The sequence below is a fragment of the Sciurus carolinensis genome, chromosome 2, assembly GCF_902686445.1.
Source record: "Sciurus carolinensis chromosome 2, mSciCar1.2, whole genome shotgun sequence".
NCBI lineage: Eukaryota > Metazoa > Chordata > Mammalia > Rodentia > Sciuridae > Sciurus > Sciurus carolinensis.
The window spans coordinates 29,231,861-29,251,711 of NC_062214.1; the positions used below are offsets into that span (position 1 = coordinate 29,231,861).

General features: G+C 47.3%; 1 protein-coding gene and 1 non-coding gene across 6 annotated transcripts in view; one reads left to right on the top strand and one right to left on the bottom strand.

Moving 5' to 3' along the window:
- The window catches only part of Siglec1 (sialic acid binding Ig like lectin 1), a 28,188-nt gene extending 21,669 nt beyond the window's left edge, over window positions 1–6,519 (bottom strand). For 3 of the 5 annotated variants that reach the window (XM_047542471.1, XM_047542470.1, XM_047542472.1), the window contains exons 1-2: window positions 774–1,099; window positions 64–423 (exon numbers count right to left, since the gene is read on the bottom strand). In XM_047542471.1, coding sequence (XP_047398427.1) covers window positions 64–423; window positions 774–822 — 409 coding nt within the window. In that variant the 5' untranslated portion in view covers window positions 823–1,099. Of the gene's footprint in view, window positions 1–63; window positions 424–773; window positions 1,100–6,418 lie in introns of those variants that run through there. The other 2 variants (XM_047542468.1, XM_047542469.1) reach the window with 2 other exon arrangements.
- Window positions 5,679–5,764, top strand: Trnae-uuc (transfer RNA glutamic acid (anticodon UUC)). Its single transcript has one exon. It is a non-coding gene; the product is annotated as a tRNA-Glu (tRNA).
- Window positions 6,520–19,851: the final 13,332 nt, after the last annotated feature.

The window sequence follows — 19,851 nt, forward strand, 5'->3', positions numbered from 1 at the left end:
AGTGGGTTCAGATGCAGCTTGAAAGTTCTTTCCAGGCAATAGCCAGACTACCCTACTCCTCACCTGTCACAGAGACCGAGGTGCCTTTGGCATCTGTCCAGCTGTTGCTGACACTGATCTCAAAGCGGAAGCTGTAGGTGCCTGAGTCCTCAGGCTGCAGGTCCTTCAGCAAGAGGTTGCAGACGTTGCGTTCCACATTCCCCAGCAGCTGGGCACGGTCGCGAAAACGAGCCTCCACCTTCGAGGGCTCTGCAGAGTGAGTCACCACCTGCCGCTGGCCCCAGTAGTCAAAGTACCAGATGGCTGTGATGCTATTAGGCACTTCCACATTGGCAGGGAAGCTGAAGATGCAGGGGATGAGCAGGCAAGACCCCTTCACTCCCTGCACAGTCTTGGGACTGGAGACACCCCATGAGGTGTGGCCTGGGGGGAGGATGGGAGAGGAGGAGGGTGATACAGGCCTGGGGACACCACATGCCCTACCATTCACCCCAGAAAAGATGCCTCAGGTAAATCCCCCAAACCCTGTCCTGCCCTGCCCTCACAGTGCCCCATAGCTCAGGCCCACTCAGTGCCCTAAGGATGGGGGTATCCCTTGGGGGCTGTCAGAGGCCCAGCAGGGTGACTTCAAGAGAAAACTTGGCCTCCCGGTCAGCATCCTGCCACTGCCTGCCTGTGACCTCCCTTGATCTCAGCCGCCAAACTTGACCAAGGCATAACCAGTCTTCAGAGGCCTGGACCTTCCAAGGCTGGGCCCTGTGACATAGGCTTACCTGTTGGGAAGAATGAGACCAGAAGGAGCAGCCAGAGCAGGGAGCCCATAGTAGGTCCTCAGGTGGGTTCCAGTGCCTGAGAGGTGGTACACAGGGATGGCCGAGCACTCAGGGGGCCCCCAAGGACACCTCGGGGCACCAAGGGTCCAGCGCTGTGTCTCTACCTGCTGTGCTTACCTGCCTAGGGAAAGGGCAAGTCTCCTAATGATGTCTCGGGTGGCCACCAGCAGGGAGCCAGGAGCCCACGTTTCTGGTCCAGGCTATGCCCACAAATGTCCTCACTTGGTGGCGTGTCCAAGAAAACTTTCTGCTCCCCTTGGCCCAAATTCAAGTTCTGCTTTTCCCCGCCCCTCAAGGATCAGGGAAATTGCTGGCAGATGAGCAGCTGTTTCTCCCTCCTCCCCTACTTCCCTGCACCATCCATGCCACCCAAAGTAACAGGAACTAGAGCCCAGAGAGATCCAGAGCACCCAGTGAAAATGAGAGTTTTTTGTTTTGTTTTTTTTCTTTTCACTTGAGAGTTGTCTCCCCATCACTAGCCTTACCAGTTCCAGGCCATAATGGGGTTTGATTGAATTTAACCTAAGTACTGCCTTTAAGAATTATTCCTCTGTTCAAAAACCTTCTGTGGCTCCCAATTGTCGGTGAGATGTGAAAGGGACTCCTTTCTTGCTTCCTGCTCCATCCCATTCCCTCTCCCCACAGACCCACCCTGGGGCCAGTCCTTCTGCTCAGTGGCTCCCTAGCTACCCAGCTCTGTCTCTACCACAGATGGTCTTTGCCTGCTGAAACCTTATTCTGCCTTCCAAGTGCAACACCCATGGACTTTACATGGGAACTTCTTCTCCGGGGTCCTTTTAGTCACCCGAGCACTTTCTCTGTGTCTGCCCTCTTCTTGGCAGCCTCCATTTGGAAATCCTGGGATTGAGGAGATGAGATCCACAGCAGTGCAGAGTCCCCAGGCACACAAGGATCCCCCTCAGTTGGTGAGAAAGGTCCTTAGGGGTTCAGAGCAGAGGCAGGGAGGTGACAGAGCAAGTCTAGGTATGACAGGAGACACAAGAGCCCTACATTACACATATCCCATAAATATGAGTTAAGTACCTGCTGTATACCATGCACAAGAAGGCAGCCCTGTGCCATGGAGTGGGAGGTAACTCCAAGACACCAGAAGTTCTAAAACTCTTAGAGGATAACATGGATGAAAATCTCTATGACTTTAAATCAGTTTTTGAGAATGTCATCAAAAACACAGGGGAAAACAAAACAAAACAAAAAAAACAGAAGCTGGGTATGAGGGTATGTGCCTGTAAATCCAAGTTACTCTGGAGCTGAGGCAGGAAGATCATGAGTTCAAGGCCAAGGCCAGCCTGGGCAGCATAGCAAGACCTCAGTCTTGAAAAAGAGAGAGAAAAAGGAAGTAAGGGAGAGAGATGGGGGGAGAGGGAGAGAGAAAGAGAGAGAAAGAGAAAGAGAAAGAGAGAGAGAGAGAAGAAGGAAGGAAAACAGACAACTTGAACTTCATCAAAATGAAGAAGTTTTGAGGTGGGCATAGTGGGTCATGCCTGTTGTCCCCACTACCTGGGAGGCTGAAGCAGGAAGATCAATTGAGCCCAGGAGTTTAAGGCCGGACTAGACAACATAGTAAGATTCTGTCTCAAAAAAGACCAAAAAAAAAAAAAAAAAAAAAGGAAGAGAGAAGAGAAAAAAGAAAAATTTATGTACATCAAAGGGCACTATTCATAGAGTAAATAATAATAATAATAATAATAATAATAATAATAGAATAGAAGAAAATATTCACAAATCATTGCTTATCAGGAACTAATATCCAGACTACATAAAGAATTCTTACAACTCAAAAGAAAAAAAAACTAACTCAGAAAATAGACAAAGGACTTGAATAGACATTTCTCCAATGAAAATAAGCACGTGGAGCTGGGCACAGTGGTGCACGCCTACAATCCTAGTACCTCGGGAGGCTGAGGCAGGAGGGTTGTGAGTTCAATGGCAGCCTCAGCAAAAATGAGGCACTAAGCAACTCAGTGAGACCCTGTCCCTAAATAAAATACAAAATAGGGTTTGGGATGTGGCTCAGTGGTCAAGTGTCCCTGAGTTCAATCCCCAGTACCAAAAAAAAAAAAAAGAAAAAGAAAAAGAAAAGAAAAGAAAGAAAGAAATGAAGAAGGAAAAAGATAATAAGCACGTGGTCAATAAACAGAAAAAGATACTCATCATTAGCCATTAAAGAGATACAAACCAAAACCACAATGAGCTACCACTTCACATCCATTTGGAATGGCTATCAATGAACCAAGAAAGTAGAAAATGAAAAATGTTGATGAGGATGTAAAGAAATTGGTACCCTGTGCATTATTGCTCGGTGGGAATATAATGGTATAAAAAACAATTTGGAGTTTCTTCAAGAAGTCAACAAGGGGGCTGGGGTTGTGGCTCCGTGGTAGAGTGCTTGCCTAGCATGCATGAGGCACTGGTTTCGATTCTCAGCACCACATATTAATAAATGGATAAAGGATAAATAAATAAAGGTCTATCAACATCTAAAATTTGTTTTTAAAAAAGTCAATAGGGAGTTACAATGTGGCCCAGTAACTCCATTCCTAGGCATATAACCAAAAATCATTAAAAACAATTCAAACTGGTACTTGTACATCAAGGATCACAGCAGTATTATTTACAATAGCTGAAAGGTAGAAACTACCCAAGTGCCCATCAACAGAAGAATGGATAAACAAAATGTGTTTTGTGCATACAATGAAATATTAATCTATCATAATAAGGGATGAAGTTTTGACACTTGCTATAACACACATGAAACTCAAAATCGTTACATTGCGTGAAATCAACCAGACACAAAAGGGCAAATATTGTGTAGTTCCACTTACACAAAACATCTAGAAAACACAAATCCCTAGAGGCAGAAAGTGAAATAGAGGTTACCAGGGGAGGAGGGAATGAGTAGTTAGTATTAATGGGTACCAAGACTCTGTTGTGGATGATGAGAAAGTTCTAGAAAGAGACAGCAGTGATAGTTACACAACATTGTAAATGCCACTGAATTGCACACTCAATGAATAAACTTTATACTATGTATATTTTACCATATACACTGCTGTCAACTCTGCAATCCTCCCTAGTTCCTGCTGACTCTGCAGAGTGGCAGAAGGGCCTGGGGAGGTTGGACATGGGGACAGGAAACTCATGACCTCTCCCAGCCCCCAGCCCATCCGCCTGAAGGATTGGGTGCTGCTGACTCTGCTATCTCCAGGGGCACACCTGGGGAGGGCTGAGCAGATGCCCAGGCCTGGACCAGGCCTGAGCTGCCATCAGGATGCCCAAGCAGTACTCAGCTCAGTGCAGAAGGCAGAAGGGATGTTTTGGAAGGTAGCACAGCAAAGCTCATGGGCAGGTCAGGAACTCTGCACCCCAAGAGACCCAGGTCATTTGCACTGGTCTAACATCTCGTCCTCAGTTTTTGGCATCCCTAGGCCTACTCCCCTTCCAGGAAGATATATCTGCAGCCTGTATAGGAGATGGCCCCAGGTGGGACTCTGAGGCCCAAAGTTGCACTTCTCACTTGGAGAAAAAGCAACCTACTGGCCACATTGGGGTAGGTGTGGCTCTGGAACCCAGACCTACACAGAGTGTCAAGGTCATTTCTCTGCAGCAGGGGATATTTGCAAGTTATGTCCATGTTGTCCCTGTCACTGGCAGCCAAGCCAAGGAAACTACCTGGATTCCAGCTAGTTGGACTTGGCCATCTACCCACATACATGATGTAAAAAGGAAAAATGAATGTAATGATGTTTTATCAAACTGCAGAGAAGCAGCTTATTCTTATGCAGGTGGACAGCTGAGTCTAGCCAGCTGGGGTCAGGGCAGGTTTCCCTGCAGGTAACATCCCCAATTACCTGGTTTTTTCCATTTGGGGTCCTAGAATGGATAACACTGAACCTCACAGAGGAATGGTGGGATTTGGACAGGTGGAGTATGTGGGAGAACCTTTCTAGACCCACCTAGCTCACATCCTGCAGATGTCACCAGAATGTAGCTCAGCCCTAACACCAAAGGTCAGCTCATTGGCTCAGTTGGTCCATTCCAAAAACCAACCTTGGCCCAGAGAACTGTCCTGGAAAAAAGAAAGAGCAGAAACAACCCCAGAAAGAAAGACCCTCATCTCTGTTTGAAAGGCTGGTATCGAGGAGAAGGAGCCCCCTGAGCTTGGGATGGAGCTGGTTGGCCTAGTGGGCACCTAGTGCCCCTGGTGGTAGAGGAACCATTTCAGTCCTAGGGAAGGGAGCCACGGATGAACTGGAGGACAAGGAGCCCTGTCGCTCTGAAAAACCTTCTCTTGGACGAGGACTCTTGGACAGCACTGCCCTCCAGACCGAAGTCCTTGATTTTCATCCTGTGTCTCCAAGTCTTGGGTGCTCCAAGGGCAGGGTTTTAAATCCCCAGAACTGGCATGTGGCAGGTTGGATGGACTGGTGCCCTGTAGGCACCTGTGTTTGCTGCATGTGAGACCAAATACCCAAGGGTAGACTGGGGCCCCAAGCCCCTGACCTCTGATCCCAGAGGCAAGTCTAGCCGGAAAGAAAGGGTCAAGCAGTTTCGCTATAGGTAGGATTCAGTTTCTGTTTCCTGACACCAGGCCTTCTCCCCAACTTCCCTCTTGAGCTGTGAAAGGAGGGACAGGGGGTGATAAGGCCAGCTGGAGGGCTCTGGCTCAAAGAAAGGAAGTCAGGGTACTGTCGGGCAATTCCAGGAGTAGCTTATTCTCAAAATAGAGAAAAGTCCAAAACACAAGTCCAACATTAATTCTACAAGCCACAGATTTCATACATAATATCCATGGGCTCTGATGGGAGCATTAGAAATTTCACATTTCGGGGGGCTGGGGATATAGCTCAGTTGGTAGAGCGCTTGCCTTTCAAGCACAAGGTCCTGGGTTCAATCCCCAGCACCGGAAAAAAAAAATCACATTTCATTCCTTAAGCTGGCTCTAAATATCCCCAACTGGAGCCACCCCTTCCTGAGCTGCAACTGACAGTACTGAGGGTCCCTCTTGCAGGCAGATGAGGTGATGGAAGGGATTGGGCTAGAACGAAGAGGAGATTAGGACTGGGCTGAGCTTGGAGGGGGATGGGGGATGATGGATGGGATTGGAATGGAATCCGGGCTGGGATTGGGGTTGCCAGGTGAGAAAGGTGTCTGGGGTGAGGGTGAAAGGTGGAGATGGGTGCAGGTGAGGTTAGGATGAGGCGACCCCTGGGTTAGGATGAGGGGGACAGGGATGGGGTTATGACGGTGGATCATCTGAGATTAGATGAGGAAGATGACTTGTGAGTGGTTGGGGTTGCCATGCAAGAGAGATGAGGTTGGGACAGGAACTGGGGCCGTGCAGGGTTAGGGTTAGGGCCGGGACTGTGTTCTGCATTGCGGAAGATTTAGGGTGGTGGAGGATTTGAGTTCTGATTACAGCTCTGGTTGGTGTCTTGGGTTTGGGGTGGTTTGGGGTCTAGCACTCATACCCAGATGACCCCAGCAAAACTCAGCCTCTCCCTACTCCCCACATTCCCACTCCTCCCCTCTCCCCGCCCTCCAGGCCCAGGGTTGGGGAGTACCTGCTCCATGGGAGGAAGTGACTGTGGGCTTGGCAGACCTGCCAAGAAGAAACGGAAGAAAGACCAGGAGCTCTTGGTGTAGCTGGTTCCCCTCGGTTCTGCTACCCCAAGAGAGGAGGATCCAGTCTCTGGGGCTGCTTCCTCTTTCCCAAAGCCCTAGGCTCTTCTCCCCAGCCCAGAATTTGGCCAGGGAGGCAGCTGCAGGTCTTGCACAATACCAGGACAGGAAAGACCTAAGTAGGGAAGGACCCCAGTAGGCCCAGGACCTAGAGACTTAAACAAGCAGAAGTGGGACCTTGGGCCACACTGGTGACTCTTCCCAGGCAAAGTGAAAAATGGGGGTGGAGTTTCCTGTTCACCAGCATGCCCACACCCCTCTCTCTGGGTCATCTAGCCTTTGGAGGGAGTCAGAGAGACCAAGGGGAGTGATCTTCCCTGATGACCAGGAAGGAAGCGATCTGGCCTGGGGAGGGGCAGCATCACAGAGTACCCAGACCAGAGCATTTATTCTCCAAGCCCTTTGGGAGATTCTCTGTACCCCACTGCCACCTGGATACTCTCAGAACTTCCCCAGTAGCAGGCCCTAGTTGTGGGGAACACAGGCTCCAACATCCGGGACATTCCACAGGCTGATTCCTCTCTCTCCCTCACTGTCCTACACCCTCACTCCCGGAAGGCAGAAAAGGAAAGACCCCACCAAACCTGGTTCTAATACTGGAGTCCATTTTTGAGGGCCTACTATGTGCACCTGAGATATGGGATAGATGCTAACTGCTTCAAGCAATCTCAGATACACTTTTTTTTTTTCCATTTCTCAATTCAAAACCAATTCAACTCAGTTCCTGCCTTCCTGTCTTGGTGGGAAGCCCAGCTGTAGCAGATGAGGTCCCTGTCCCTGTACACAAACTTGCATGTGCAGATCCAAAAGGAGGTGAAACCCTAAATCAGAGCAGATTCGAGATTCCAGACCACGGTGACCCAGAGTAGAGGTCTGGTGACATTCTATGCAAAATCCTCAGAGATTCATTCTCTGTCACTCTGTCCTCCATCTACTCCTAAGCTTGGGTAATTTCCTCTTTCAACCAAAGGGTTCGTGCCATTGCTTCCTTCCTTGACAACTGGTCTGGGGACCCCAACTGTAGGCCTAAGGGATGGTGACCTATTGGTACTAACCCTTCAGTCCTCCAGAGACTACATATCCATCTGCCCCACTGCTTCATGGTGGAGAAAGCACATTCCCCTGGCCCTGGATTTTGGTCTTAGCCCTGTGGCTTACTCTGGCCATTGGAGGTAAGTGGACAAGACATAAGCAAGGTCTTGAAATGTACTTATGTGCTTGACCTTCCCACGTGTGTCTCTGCTGATGTCATACAAAGGACAGACTCCAGCTAGCCAGCAGGTCCAAAGAGGATGAGAGACACACGAAGAGGACCAGAACCACACCTCTAGCCTGGAACAAAGCCCCGATAGGCCCAGCCTATGTCAGCAGACCTGAACCACCCTAGATGTAGGGGCTTATCATTGGATGCCCCTGGGAATTTTTTTTTTTTTTTTTTTTTTTTTTTTTTTTTTGTGGTGATGGGGATTGAACCCAGGGCCTTGTGCTTGTGAGGCAAGCACTCTACCAACTGAGCTATATCCCCAGTCCCCTGGGAATTCTGTGGTAGCTCATTTAACTGCATCAGCAACTTTTATGTAAGACCTAAGTCTTACATAAACTTTATGTAAAACAACATGCACAGAACCTGCTTATCTCTCTGTAGGGTAAAGAGATTTGTCTACCTTGCCCAGTCAGGGAACACTGCTTTTCCTCATTTCTTTCAGTCTACAGCAGCCTTACTAAATAAAAAAAAAAAAAGAGTACACAGAGATTTCTTCATAAGTAACATTGCTACACTACATTTAACCTTCATGAGCACACTCTGTGAGATGGATACTATTATTCTCATCCTAGATATAAGAAACAAAGTATAGAGAGGTTAGAGAATTTTCCCAAAGCAAAACTTTTGGGATGCAAAAAAAATAAATAAATAAGTTTGACTACAAGTACCAAAACCCCAAAATACCAGTGGTGTAAATAAAATAGTAGTATACCTCCCTTCCCCTCCAGTTAGCGTTGGCATCAAATATTGATGTGGCAACTCCATGATCATTGTGAAACTAATGCTATTACATTCATAAAACAAAAAGAGACAATTAGGAAAGGAAAGAAAAGAATTCTTGGAAATTTAAAATAGAATTTCCCTTCCTTTTGCCAGCCATCAATAGATTGCTTCTATTCATAGCCTCAGCCATTATAGCTGGTTCCAGCAGGAGGGAGAAAGGGGGAAAGGAGGTCATGCTTCCTGCTTCACAATAACTCCTTAATTTGCACAGTTTTGCTTCTATCCTACTAACCAGAAGTTAGTCACAAGGTCTTATGACTTTATTCTAATAAAGGGTGTGTACTGGTAAGTATTGTGGACTCATTATTGAGAAGCTGGGGGAAATGAAGGCCTGCCCTCATATGGAGCAACAAGGATGCTAATGAAGTCATTCATTCCTTGAACCTACCTGAATTTCAATCCCAGGCCCCTGCTCACTCTGCAGAACCTCCTATCTCCTCCAGAGGGAGCCAAAGTCCTCTGCTTCCTCTGCCTTTAGACACACACACACACACACACACACACACACACACACACACACTTCAGGACTATGCTCCAGTCATGTGGGAGCAGAAGAAATCATACAGCTTGATGGTTAAGAGGCTCAGTCCTAGTTGGGCGTTAGCACATATCTGTAATTGCAGCAATTCAGGAGACCGAGGCAGGAGGATCACCTGTTTGAGGTCAGCCTCAGCAACTTGGAGAAGCCATAAGCAATTCAGCAAGACTCCATCTCAAAATAAAAAATAAAAAGGGCTGGGATGGAGCTCAGTAGTAGAACTCTCCGGGGTCCATCCCCAATGCTGCAAAAAGAAAAGAAAAAAAGGATTGCTTAAGGAATGAATAGCAAATAGCTATTGAGGACGTACTAAGGGTTGTCTCCATTTATAGTAAAATGAGTCACAGGCAGGTAAAGTAACTTGAGAAGGTTTACACAGCTATTAAGGGACAGAGAGATGGAATTTGAATGCTGAAGCCTGTTTCCTGAGATGTGCTCTGAATCAATCAACTATGCTGCACCTTCTCGTTGGTTGGTTGTGTGGTATTGGGATTGAACCTAGGGCCTCGCATGCTCAACCCTGTTATCTTCTTAATAAACTAAAAGAAGGTGAGCAAACCAGTCCTAGAGGAAATAAGAGAACTATATAGAAAAAAATACTGATGCTATTACATTCATAAAACGAGAAGAGACAGTTATGAAAGGAAAGAAAAAAATTCTTGGAAATTTAAAATAGAATTGCTAGCATAAAAAATTTCATAGAAAGAGATGTGAACATTTGTGGTTTGGATTTTCAAAATTAATTCGCTCTTCTTCTATTAAAAAAAGAAACCTGATTTCTCTCCTGTATTCTCAAACCCTTTGATGGGTGGGATTGACCCCTGCCCCATTTACAACACAAGAAGATCATGCTGCTCTGACAGTCCACTAGGAGGAGCCAGGGGACTAAGACATGCACAGGGCAGAGGAAAGGTACATAGGGACCCTGGATTCTTAATAACATCATTGAGTCCCTGGATCAAGCCTTACCTGAAGCTACAAGAGTGAGTGCTTCACTTAATATCCACTGATTTAATCCCACAGAAGGACTCAAATTATCCTTTAGTTGTGTCCAGCTCTCAGATGAATCATCATCAAGATAAACTGCCAGACCTTGATTACAAGATCCCCACTAAGTTTGCAACTGGGGAAAAATACCTAAATCACAGTATTAGACTAGGAGAGCAGAAGTTCATGAAAAGAAAGGGGAGGAGAAATCTGGGGTGTAGCTCAGTGGTACAGTGTGTGCTCAGCACAGCCACGCCCTGGGTTCCATCCCCAGCACCAAAAAAAGGGGGGTCATGGGGGGCAGGGGTAGGAATGCTGGATAAACCCTACAACAGCTCCATCATCTCACTTCACTCACAAAGGACCCGGCATGAGAAGATGCACATGGCAAATAGGTTTTCTGGTGACACAATGGAGATGACATCTGTTTCTTCTCTCAGGGAAAAAAAAAAAAAAAGAAAGAAAAAAGAAAGAAAAGCAATTAGAAAACCAGAGACAACAAAAATCTATTCCAGGAACCAAATATGAAGCAACACGTGTGAGGCATGATTTTGAGCAATTAGTGTAGTATAAGAAGAGAGAATGCGACCGACCTTGACTTTGGAACAGCAACTATTCTCCTCCCAGCAGCACAGGGTGGAGGAAAGGGAATTAGATTTCCTTCTCAAAGGAGCTCTCTCATTACTTGGTGCTGCAGTAAATAATGGTTATATAATCAGGGCATTGGTTGGCTTTCAACTTTCCAAACCAACCTGAAGATAGAGCGTGGAGGATTTCATTATGATTCCAGAACAGAATGTCCATGTTATAAATGTTGACCATGGCGATGAAAAGAGAAAACCAACCGAAATTAGAAGGTGGGGAGAGGGGTGTCGGGTGGCATGGGGAGCTCTTTTGTCTTACCTAGCAATTGAGCTCAAGAAATCCTGTCTGAAGGGCTTGGGTAGAGCACCTGCCTAGCATGTGCAGGGCCCTGAGTTCAATCCCCTATGCTGCAAAAACAAATAAATAAGGCACTTCCGTCTGAAGTGGATGCACTAAATTTTAAATTTTACAGATTGTTTAGAACTGTATGTAACACCAACATAGAACTGCAATAATACAGCAAACAAAACTGAGACAGCAGACCTGGGGGGAGATGAGAGATAATGTGATTTAAATCCCTTGCTCAGCCAGGTACACTGGAATACATTCACCTGTAGTTCTTGCTCCTCAGGAGGCTGAGGAAGGAGGATCACTTGAATTCAGGAATTCAAGGCCAGCCTGGGCAACACAAGACCCCATCTCTTAATAAAATAAATTTCTTGCTTAAATAATGAGGTATCAGCGGGTAATCTCTCAAGTTACTAAATCAAGAAACAGAGGGAAAGCATATTTAAAACCATGATGTTAAAATTCCAGAAGATCTTAAAAAGGACAAAGTTCTGAGGAGTGTGGCTGGAAGTAGGAAATTTTGCTTTTCACTTCATCCTGTTTTGTAACGGCTGCATGTCTTTACCTCCATGTCCCACATCACACCATCAGCCCTCCCTCCAACCACAGTGATCCTCCTTCCTCAGCCTCCTGAGGAGCAAGAACTACAGGTGAATGTGTTCCAGTGTACCTGGCTGAGCAAGGGTTGTGTTTACATGAAAAACTGAAGGCTGGGCATGATGATGCATGCCTGAAATCCCAGTAACTCAGGAGGCTGAGGCAGGAGGATCGCAAGTGACAGGACTTCCTTGGCAACTTAGTAACAGGCTGTTTCAAAATAGAAAATTAAAAGGGGCGAGGGGGGTTGGGGTTGTGGCTCAGTGGTACAGCGCTTGCCTAGCATGTGTGAGGCACAGGGTTTGATTCTCAGCACCACATATAACAACTAAATAGAACAAAGGTTCATCAACATCTAAAAAAAATTTTTTTAAAGGGCTAGGGATGTAGCTCAATGGTTAAGCACCCCTGGGTTCAATCCCTGATCTAAAAAAAAAAAAAAAAAAAAAATGACACTCAAGATTCATTCCCACTCCTTTTAGTTTGTCTTCCTGTGTTGCACAGGCTGGAAAACTAGATTTCTATTTCCCAGACTCTCTCCAGCTGCCTAATGCCATCATGCCATCCAGTCATAACTAATTTCCCACATCACTAAACTAGTCAAATAAGAGTCTCCTGGAAATTTGGGAGGCTAAGAGATTGTATTTGGGACAGTATTTGGCATCTTTAAGTAGCTGGAATCAGGTAAATAGATTCAGGAGATGTGGAATGATTCTATTCACAGAGAAGAAAAAATAAATTAAAAAATGCAATCTGTGAAGAAAATGAACAGAGGAGTCACAGGTGGGGGGCACATTTGCAAAACACAATTCTGACAAAGAACCGTTATCCAAAATAGACAAAGTACTCTTAAAACACAAAAATAAATCAAACAACCCTATTAAAACTGGACAAAAGCCAGGCTTGGTGGCACATGCCTGTAATTCCAGCAACTCAGGAGGCTGAGGCAGGAGTAACTCAAGTTCAAGGCCTGCCTGGCTATTTTAGTGAGACCCTACTTCAAAATAAAAATCTAAAAATGGCTGGGAGTGTAGCTCAGCGGTAAAGCACCCCTGGGTTCAATTCCCAGTACTTGATAGTAATAGCAATAATTTTTAAACTGTGCAAAATATGTAAACAGATACCTCACCAATAAAGAAATACGCCTGGTAGACATTAAAAAAGATGCTCAATATCATATGTCATTAGAGAATTGCAAATGAAAATGAGATGCCACTAAACCTAAAATCCACAACACTGAAACCACCAAAGACTGACAAGCATGTGACACATAACCCTCATGGATGGCTGGTGAGAAGGTAAGATAGAATGGTCACTTTTGAAGACAGTTTGTTTCTTACAAGACTAAACATAGTTTTACCATTGAACCTAGTGATCGCACTCTTAGATATTTATCAAACTGAGCTGAAAGCGTCCACACAAAACACTGCAGAGGAATGTTTGCAGAAACTTTATCCATAATTGCTAGAACCCTGGAGACTACCAAGATACCCTCCAGTGAGTGAATAGATAAACTGGAACATCGACACCACAGAGTAATAGTCGGCAGTGAGAGAGTTGTCCAAAAAAGACATGGAGAATCTCAAATGCGTATCATTAAGTGAAAGAAGCCAGTCTGAACAGGTATATGCTAAATGATTCCAACTATTTGACATTTTGGAAAAGGCAAAACTACAGAGACAGTAACAAAATCAGTAGGTCCCAGGAGTTCTGGGGACAGGAAAGGTGGAGCACAGGAAATTTTTTAGAGCGGTGAAACTATTCTATATGATACTGTAGTGGTGGTTACATGGTATTATGTATTTGTCAAAACCCACAGAAAGTATGACACAGAGTTAACCCTTGCTGGGTATGGTGGCATGTGCCTGTAGTCCTAGCTTCTAGGGAGACCTAGGCAAGAGAATTCTTTGCGCCCAGGAATTCAAGGCCAACCTGGACAACATAGTGAGATCCTGTCACAAAAAGAGAGGGGGAAGGAAATGGGCAGACACTTCACAGGAGAAGATATACAGGTGATCAACGAATATATGAAAATTCTCATCATCTCTAGCAATTAGAGAAATGCAAATTAAAACCACCCTAAGATTTCATCTAACTCCAATTAGAATGGCTATTATTAAGAACACAAGCAAGAATAAGTGTTGACGTGGATGTGGGGAAAAAGGCACACTCATACATTGCAGGTGGAGTTGCAAATTGGTGCAGCCACTCTGGAAAGCAGTATGGTGACTCCTCAGAAAGCTTGAAATGGACCCACCATTTGACCCAGCTATCCCACTCCTCAGTTTATACCCAAAGGACTTAAAATCAGCACACTATAGTAAGGCAGCCACATCAATGTTCATAGCTGCTCAATTCACAATAGCTAGATTGTGGAACCAAACTAGATGCCCCTCAATTGATGAATGGATAAAGAAACTGTGGTATATATATACACACAATGGAATATTACTCAGTCATAAAGAAGAATAAAATTATGGCATCTGCTAGTAAATGGATGAAGTTGAAAAATATCATGCTAAGTGAAATAGGCCAAGCCCAAAAAAACAAAAGCCAAATGTTTTCTCTGATAAGTGCATGACAATATATAACGAGGGGGTGTGATGGGGGGAAGAGAAGAATGAAGTAATTTTGGAAGGTGTAGAGGAAAATGGAGTAGAAGGGGTTGGAGGCCAGAAAGATAGAATGAAACAGACAGTATTACCCCATGTATATGTATGATTACATGAATGGTGTGAATTACATTGTGTACAACCACAGAAATGAAAAGTTGTACCCCATTTGTGTACAGTAAATCAAAATGCAGTCTGTAAAAATAAAAAATATTTTAATAATGAAAAAGAGGGGGGAGGGGAGAAACTTCATTAATGAAAGCTATAGACTTCAGTTAATAATGTATCAATATTGGTTCACTAATTTTAACATATGTATTATATTAATCCAAGATGTTAAGAGTAGGGGAAACTTTGTGTGAGGGAAGAGATCTATGGGAACTGTATGTACTATCACTTAATAATTTTGTAAATCTAAAACTGTTTTTAAAAATAAAATCTAGGAGCCTGATGTGGTGGTTCACACCTGTAATCCCAGCAACTTGGGAGGCCGAGGCAGGTCAGCCTCAACAACTTTGCAAGGCCTAAGCAACTTTGTGAGATCCTTTCTCAAAATAAATGAAAAGGATTGGTAAAATGCCCCTGGGTTCAATCCTATACTAAAACAAAAAACAAACTTATACAACCTATTCCATACACTTCTTGTCCTCCCCCCACCACCCCCTCCATTCAATTCCACATTATAAAAACCAAAAAATATTCTAAGAAGACAGAAACCTCTTTTTTTTCTTTTAAACTGGGGACTGAACCCAGGGGTACTCTACCACTGAGTTCATCCCCAGGTCTCACTAAGTTACACAAGCTGGCCTCTAACTTGCAATCCTCCTGCCTCAGCCTCCCCAGTAGCTGGGATTCGAGGTGTGCACCACCACGCCAGCTGGCAGAAGCCTCCTTGTGTGAAGGGGTGGATGAAACTGAGTGGACAAAGGCTCTTTCGTGGGTAAGAGGAGACGGTGCAATGGCAGAGGGGAGCAGGCCGGCCTCCTGAGCAGCCCTCATCCTTTCTCTTTCACACCACACACTGCCTGAGTGAGCTCATCTGTCCTTATGTCTTCAATTTCCACCTCCTTGAGAATGGCTGCCAAATTTCTACCCACAACCCAAAACTCCACTTTGAGCTCCAGTTCCATGGACCAACTGCCTAGTCAACATTTCCCTGTGATGTTGAATTAGATAGGATTACATTCCGCTGTGAGTAATAGAGACCAAAATGCAGTGTCCTAAACAAAAGAGTTTCTCTTACATTTAAAAGTCTGGAACTACCCAGTCTGGGGCTAGCATGGGGATACTGCTCCAGGGCTCGGTCTCCTTGAAGGTCACTGCTTTTCTGTTGTTCAGGTTTGTCCTTTAAACTCATGGTCCAAAGTGGGGGTGAAAGCTCCAGTCATCCCATTGATAATCCAGGCTACAGGATGGAGCAGAGCAGGAACAAGGATCAATGGGCACCCAACCAGTAGTTTCAAGGAAAAATTCTGGAAAAGGCCACAAAACAGTTCTACTTACATATCATTAGCTTAATCATGTGGCCACAGTTTGCAGCAAGGGAAGCTGGGAGATATGTTCTTTGTGCTGAGTGAGAGTAGGGATGAGGATGCAGCTCAGGGGTAGAGCTCTTGTCCAGCATGTGCAAAGCCCTGGGTTTGATCCCTACACGGCTAGAAAAGAGAAAGAAAAGAAAAACCGAGAGTTGATATTGGGGTAGGGAGCAACCAGCATTGACCTGTCCGCAGCCCTGCAATCTCCTCAGGGGAAATCTCATCTCCAGTTTCCTTTTCCCTTCATCTTGCTCCTTTTTATACTGCCCCCACCCCTGACCTCAGAGAAGGGCAATTCTGTGGGGCAGGGGCTGGCAAGAGGAAAGTCTCACCCAAACTAAGTTGAAGGATTGGGCAAAGCCCAACTCCAAGGGTCACAAGTGGAAAGAGAAGACCCCACACACACAGAAGACACTCAAGTGGAACACGTGGGATTGGGGGTTCTGTGCAAAGACCAGAATGCCTGTGGGGTAGGAAACGGGTAGGTCTGTAATCAAAAGCAGCAGGGACAAGAGCCCAGCTCTTCATCAGGCTGGTTGCCAACTACGTCGATTCCATTCTGCCTCCGACTGGCACCGCCCGCCATGCCTCTGCACTACCTCTTCCCTTGGAATACCCTTTCTACTTCTCCATGTGGCTCTCAGTCACCCTGTGGGGCTCAGATCAGAGCCCACCTCCTCCAAGAAGCCTTTTCGGTGTCCCTATGGCAAGCTCTAATGCAGCACTGAGAGAAGGACTTGCAAGTGAGAGGGGTCAGCACAGAGTTTTGGAGGAAAGTCCAATCCTGGTCCTTTGGGTGCCATTTGGGGCAGGGCAAGGGGAGGCTCAGCTGGAAGATGGGACCCCAAGTCTATCTTTTTCTGAAGAAGGAGGCACCAGCTGCCAACAGCAAGAGTCACCAAGGTTTAGCCTGGAGCTCCCGGCCACCAACCTACCACAAGCAATGGAGGAGGGGTTGGATCTTCCACAGGCCCATTTCCAGTGAGGAAAATGATGCTGTCCGAGGTCTTGAGGCTGTGGGCCAGGGAGAGGAAGTCCATCTGGGTGGGGGCAGGCAAGTAATTCCTGGAAGGAAGCTCACACCTCAGGAATCTGGGAGAGGAACATTCTAGAGGTCTCTGTCCCAGGAGTTGCTCACCTCCCCATCTCCAGGACCAAGCAGGCAGAGCTGGGCAACCAAAGCGAGCGTGTCACCTGAGCTGGGGTGCTGAGGTACCAAGTCCCATCTCCAGGTCCCTTCAACTGTGGCACACAAGAGCACAGGCTAGGAGGTGCCTGTTGAATAAGGTTGGGCAATTGCCCATTCTCTCTCAGCTTTCTCATCCAGAGAGAAGCAGCGAGGCCTTCTTTCTATGAGTGTGCTGAGGGTAACTGAGGCTGCAGAGGCACCTGCACACCATGCGATTCATTTAACTGTGAAAAAGCCTTGCCTGCTCTTCGCGCATGCGCGTGTGTGCATGTGGGTGCCCCAAGTTCTGGGACACAGGCAGGAGGTGGAGGGGAGACTTTGAAGTCCCCTCCACAGCCCCCCAGCATCAACAGGCTTAGGTGGCAGGATGGCACATCCTAAAAACTTTACCCTCTGCCCTAAAGCCACCAACTGCTCTCCATGTCCTGGGTACCAGGAAAGGGACGTCTACACCTTCCTGCCTTCCAAATCCAGTCTCCTTGGATTCCCCACCTGGCACTTCTTAGGGTTGGGAACTTTCTAAGCAGACACAGCACCCACAATAGGGTTCAAGGAACCAGTTTCTCCCAAAGGCCTGAGAAGGGAAGGATGCTGACCAGCAGATGAAGGCTGGGGGCTGGCCAAGGTGGAGCAAAGGTTCAGAAGGTCAGAAGGGAAGCTGTGCCACAAGGGCAGGAGAGACACTGATGGTTAGGGCTGGGAAAGGGAGTTTGAGAGGTCAGCCAAGGACAGTCCAAGCACTGAATCATTCGACTCTTTTCTTGCAGGTCCTGGGCAGCCATGGAAAGTGTTGGAGTGGAAATGATGGGCCAGATTTCACCTTCGAAAATCTCCAGTTACACACTAGAGATGGCCTGAAGGGGCAGGGCTGGGGGCTAGGGCATCCCCTGGGAGGGGAAGGCCCCAGGCAGAGGACCAGAGAAGGGAGGTTCGGCCTGGCAAGAGGCCGTGGCTGGGGAGGACACACTCGGGCTGATCTTTGTTTGTGCTTTCCCCACCCGGATAGAGGGAGGAAACTCGGTGAGGTCAGTGGGTGGGCCCACAATGGCACTGGAAAGGAGCAGGAGGGAGACTTGAGACCACGGAGAGGTGAAGGGCAGAGGTTCTGCAGAACCCTCTGGGGCCCAACTTTATGTGGTAATTGAACTTCCTCTAACATGGATCAAGGATTCACTGGGATCATTTGCTGTCCTTCTCTTGTCGGACTGGAGGATGCCCAAGGGTGGAGCCTGTGATTCCTGAATCAGACTGAGGGGGCCTGAAGTTGCGGGAAGCAGGGAGCTTCCAAATAAGAAGGCATCCTCAAGTCCTGCTTGGAGCTTGCTGCCGTGGCATCAAAGACAAGCCCATCCTTGGGACTGGGTGAAGGGAGACAAAAGGATGGAAGTGTAAGGCGAGAATGATAAACAAGGGGCACGCATGTGTGAATCCATCCTCTTCACCTGCTGCCCATACACTCACTACACTCATACTTCAGTCCTTCCTGGCTTGACTCAGTCGCAAATTAGATGGAGGTCCGCTAGCCCCTGATCAAGGACTCCTGTTACACACTCACGAACACACACAGACACAAGGACACAAGACACAGTGCCACACATACACAATACACAGATAACACACTCAGGCATCCAGTGCAGACTGCTCTTTAGATACTTCGCTGGCTTGTTACTGACAAGTACTGACATCCAGAATTGTCGGTGCATTGCAACCCCAAGTGTGATCTCATTACAAAGGTCCTCAGGCTGAAGGCAGTGGTGCCTACCTGTAATCTCAGCTACTCAGGGTGCTGAGACTGGAGGATCTCAAGTTCAAGGTCAGCCTGGGCAACTTAGTGAGATCTTCTCTCAAAATAAAAATAAAAAGGACTGGGGATGTAGCTCAGTGGAATAGTGCTTACCTAGCATGTGTGAAGCGCTAGGTTTGATCCCCAGTAGGAGGGAGGTGTGGGGGGGGGAACACCTCTGGGACAGTAGTCCTGATAATAAGGAGAGGTGATACTTTAGCTGGGGAGCATTGTGGCTGGGCAGAAAGCAGGCCAGGGAAAGTAGTCCAGGAGGGAAAATAGCCCCTGGCAAAGTTTTGGGTGGGGGAAAGCATAAGTGGTGTTCCCTGAAGAGCGGGGCCTTGTCTGATGGGGCAAGAGGAGCAGACACAAAGAGACATGGATGGATAAGCTGCCAGGCACAATGAGAAGAGGCAAGGGGTCTAGGCCCTGCCAGGTCCAGGAGGGTAAGGCAGGGGTAAGTCAGCTGCTTATGAAGCTCCATGAGGGGCCCAGCAGAACCAGGTCTCAGCTCCACAAACTCCTTATTCAGAAACCACATTCTGGCATCCCTAGGAGAACCTGGGTTAAGACAAGAAGGCAGGTATAAGCTCCACTTAAAAGAGACTGAGTGTTGAGTGTTGCTGAGACAGGTTGAGTTCTGAGTGGTCCCTTGACCAGGCAGGAGTGGGGCCCTGGTGGGTGAGAGGCCCTGCCTTGCTGTCCCCAATTTGAGCAAGGACGGGACTGGGTCACAGTGAGGGACCTGAGGGCCTCCTCACCCTCAATTGTGCCTCTTCTGACACAGGAGACCCGGCTAGGGAACTGCAGACTAAGCGGGGGTCTGCTTCTGGGTCTAGACACCGGAGGGGTCTGGGGCGGAATGCTCCCCCGGCTGGTGGCTAGGCCTGGACACATGCAGATGGGCTGGCCAAGGCTGAGCCCCAAGGTGGGCTGTTGGGGCGGGGCCGGGGAGCCACAGGAGGCCGACGAGGGGTCTGGAATTCCTCTTCCCCTTTCTCCTCCGCCCTCCTCGGCCTTCTCCCACCCCCTGGTCTGCGGGCGGAGCGGGGGAGGCGCCGCGGCCCCGCCGACAGCGGCTAAGCGCAGGAGGG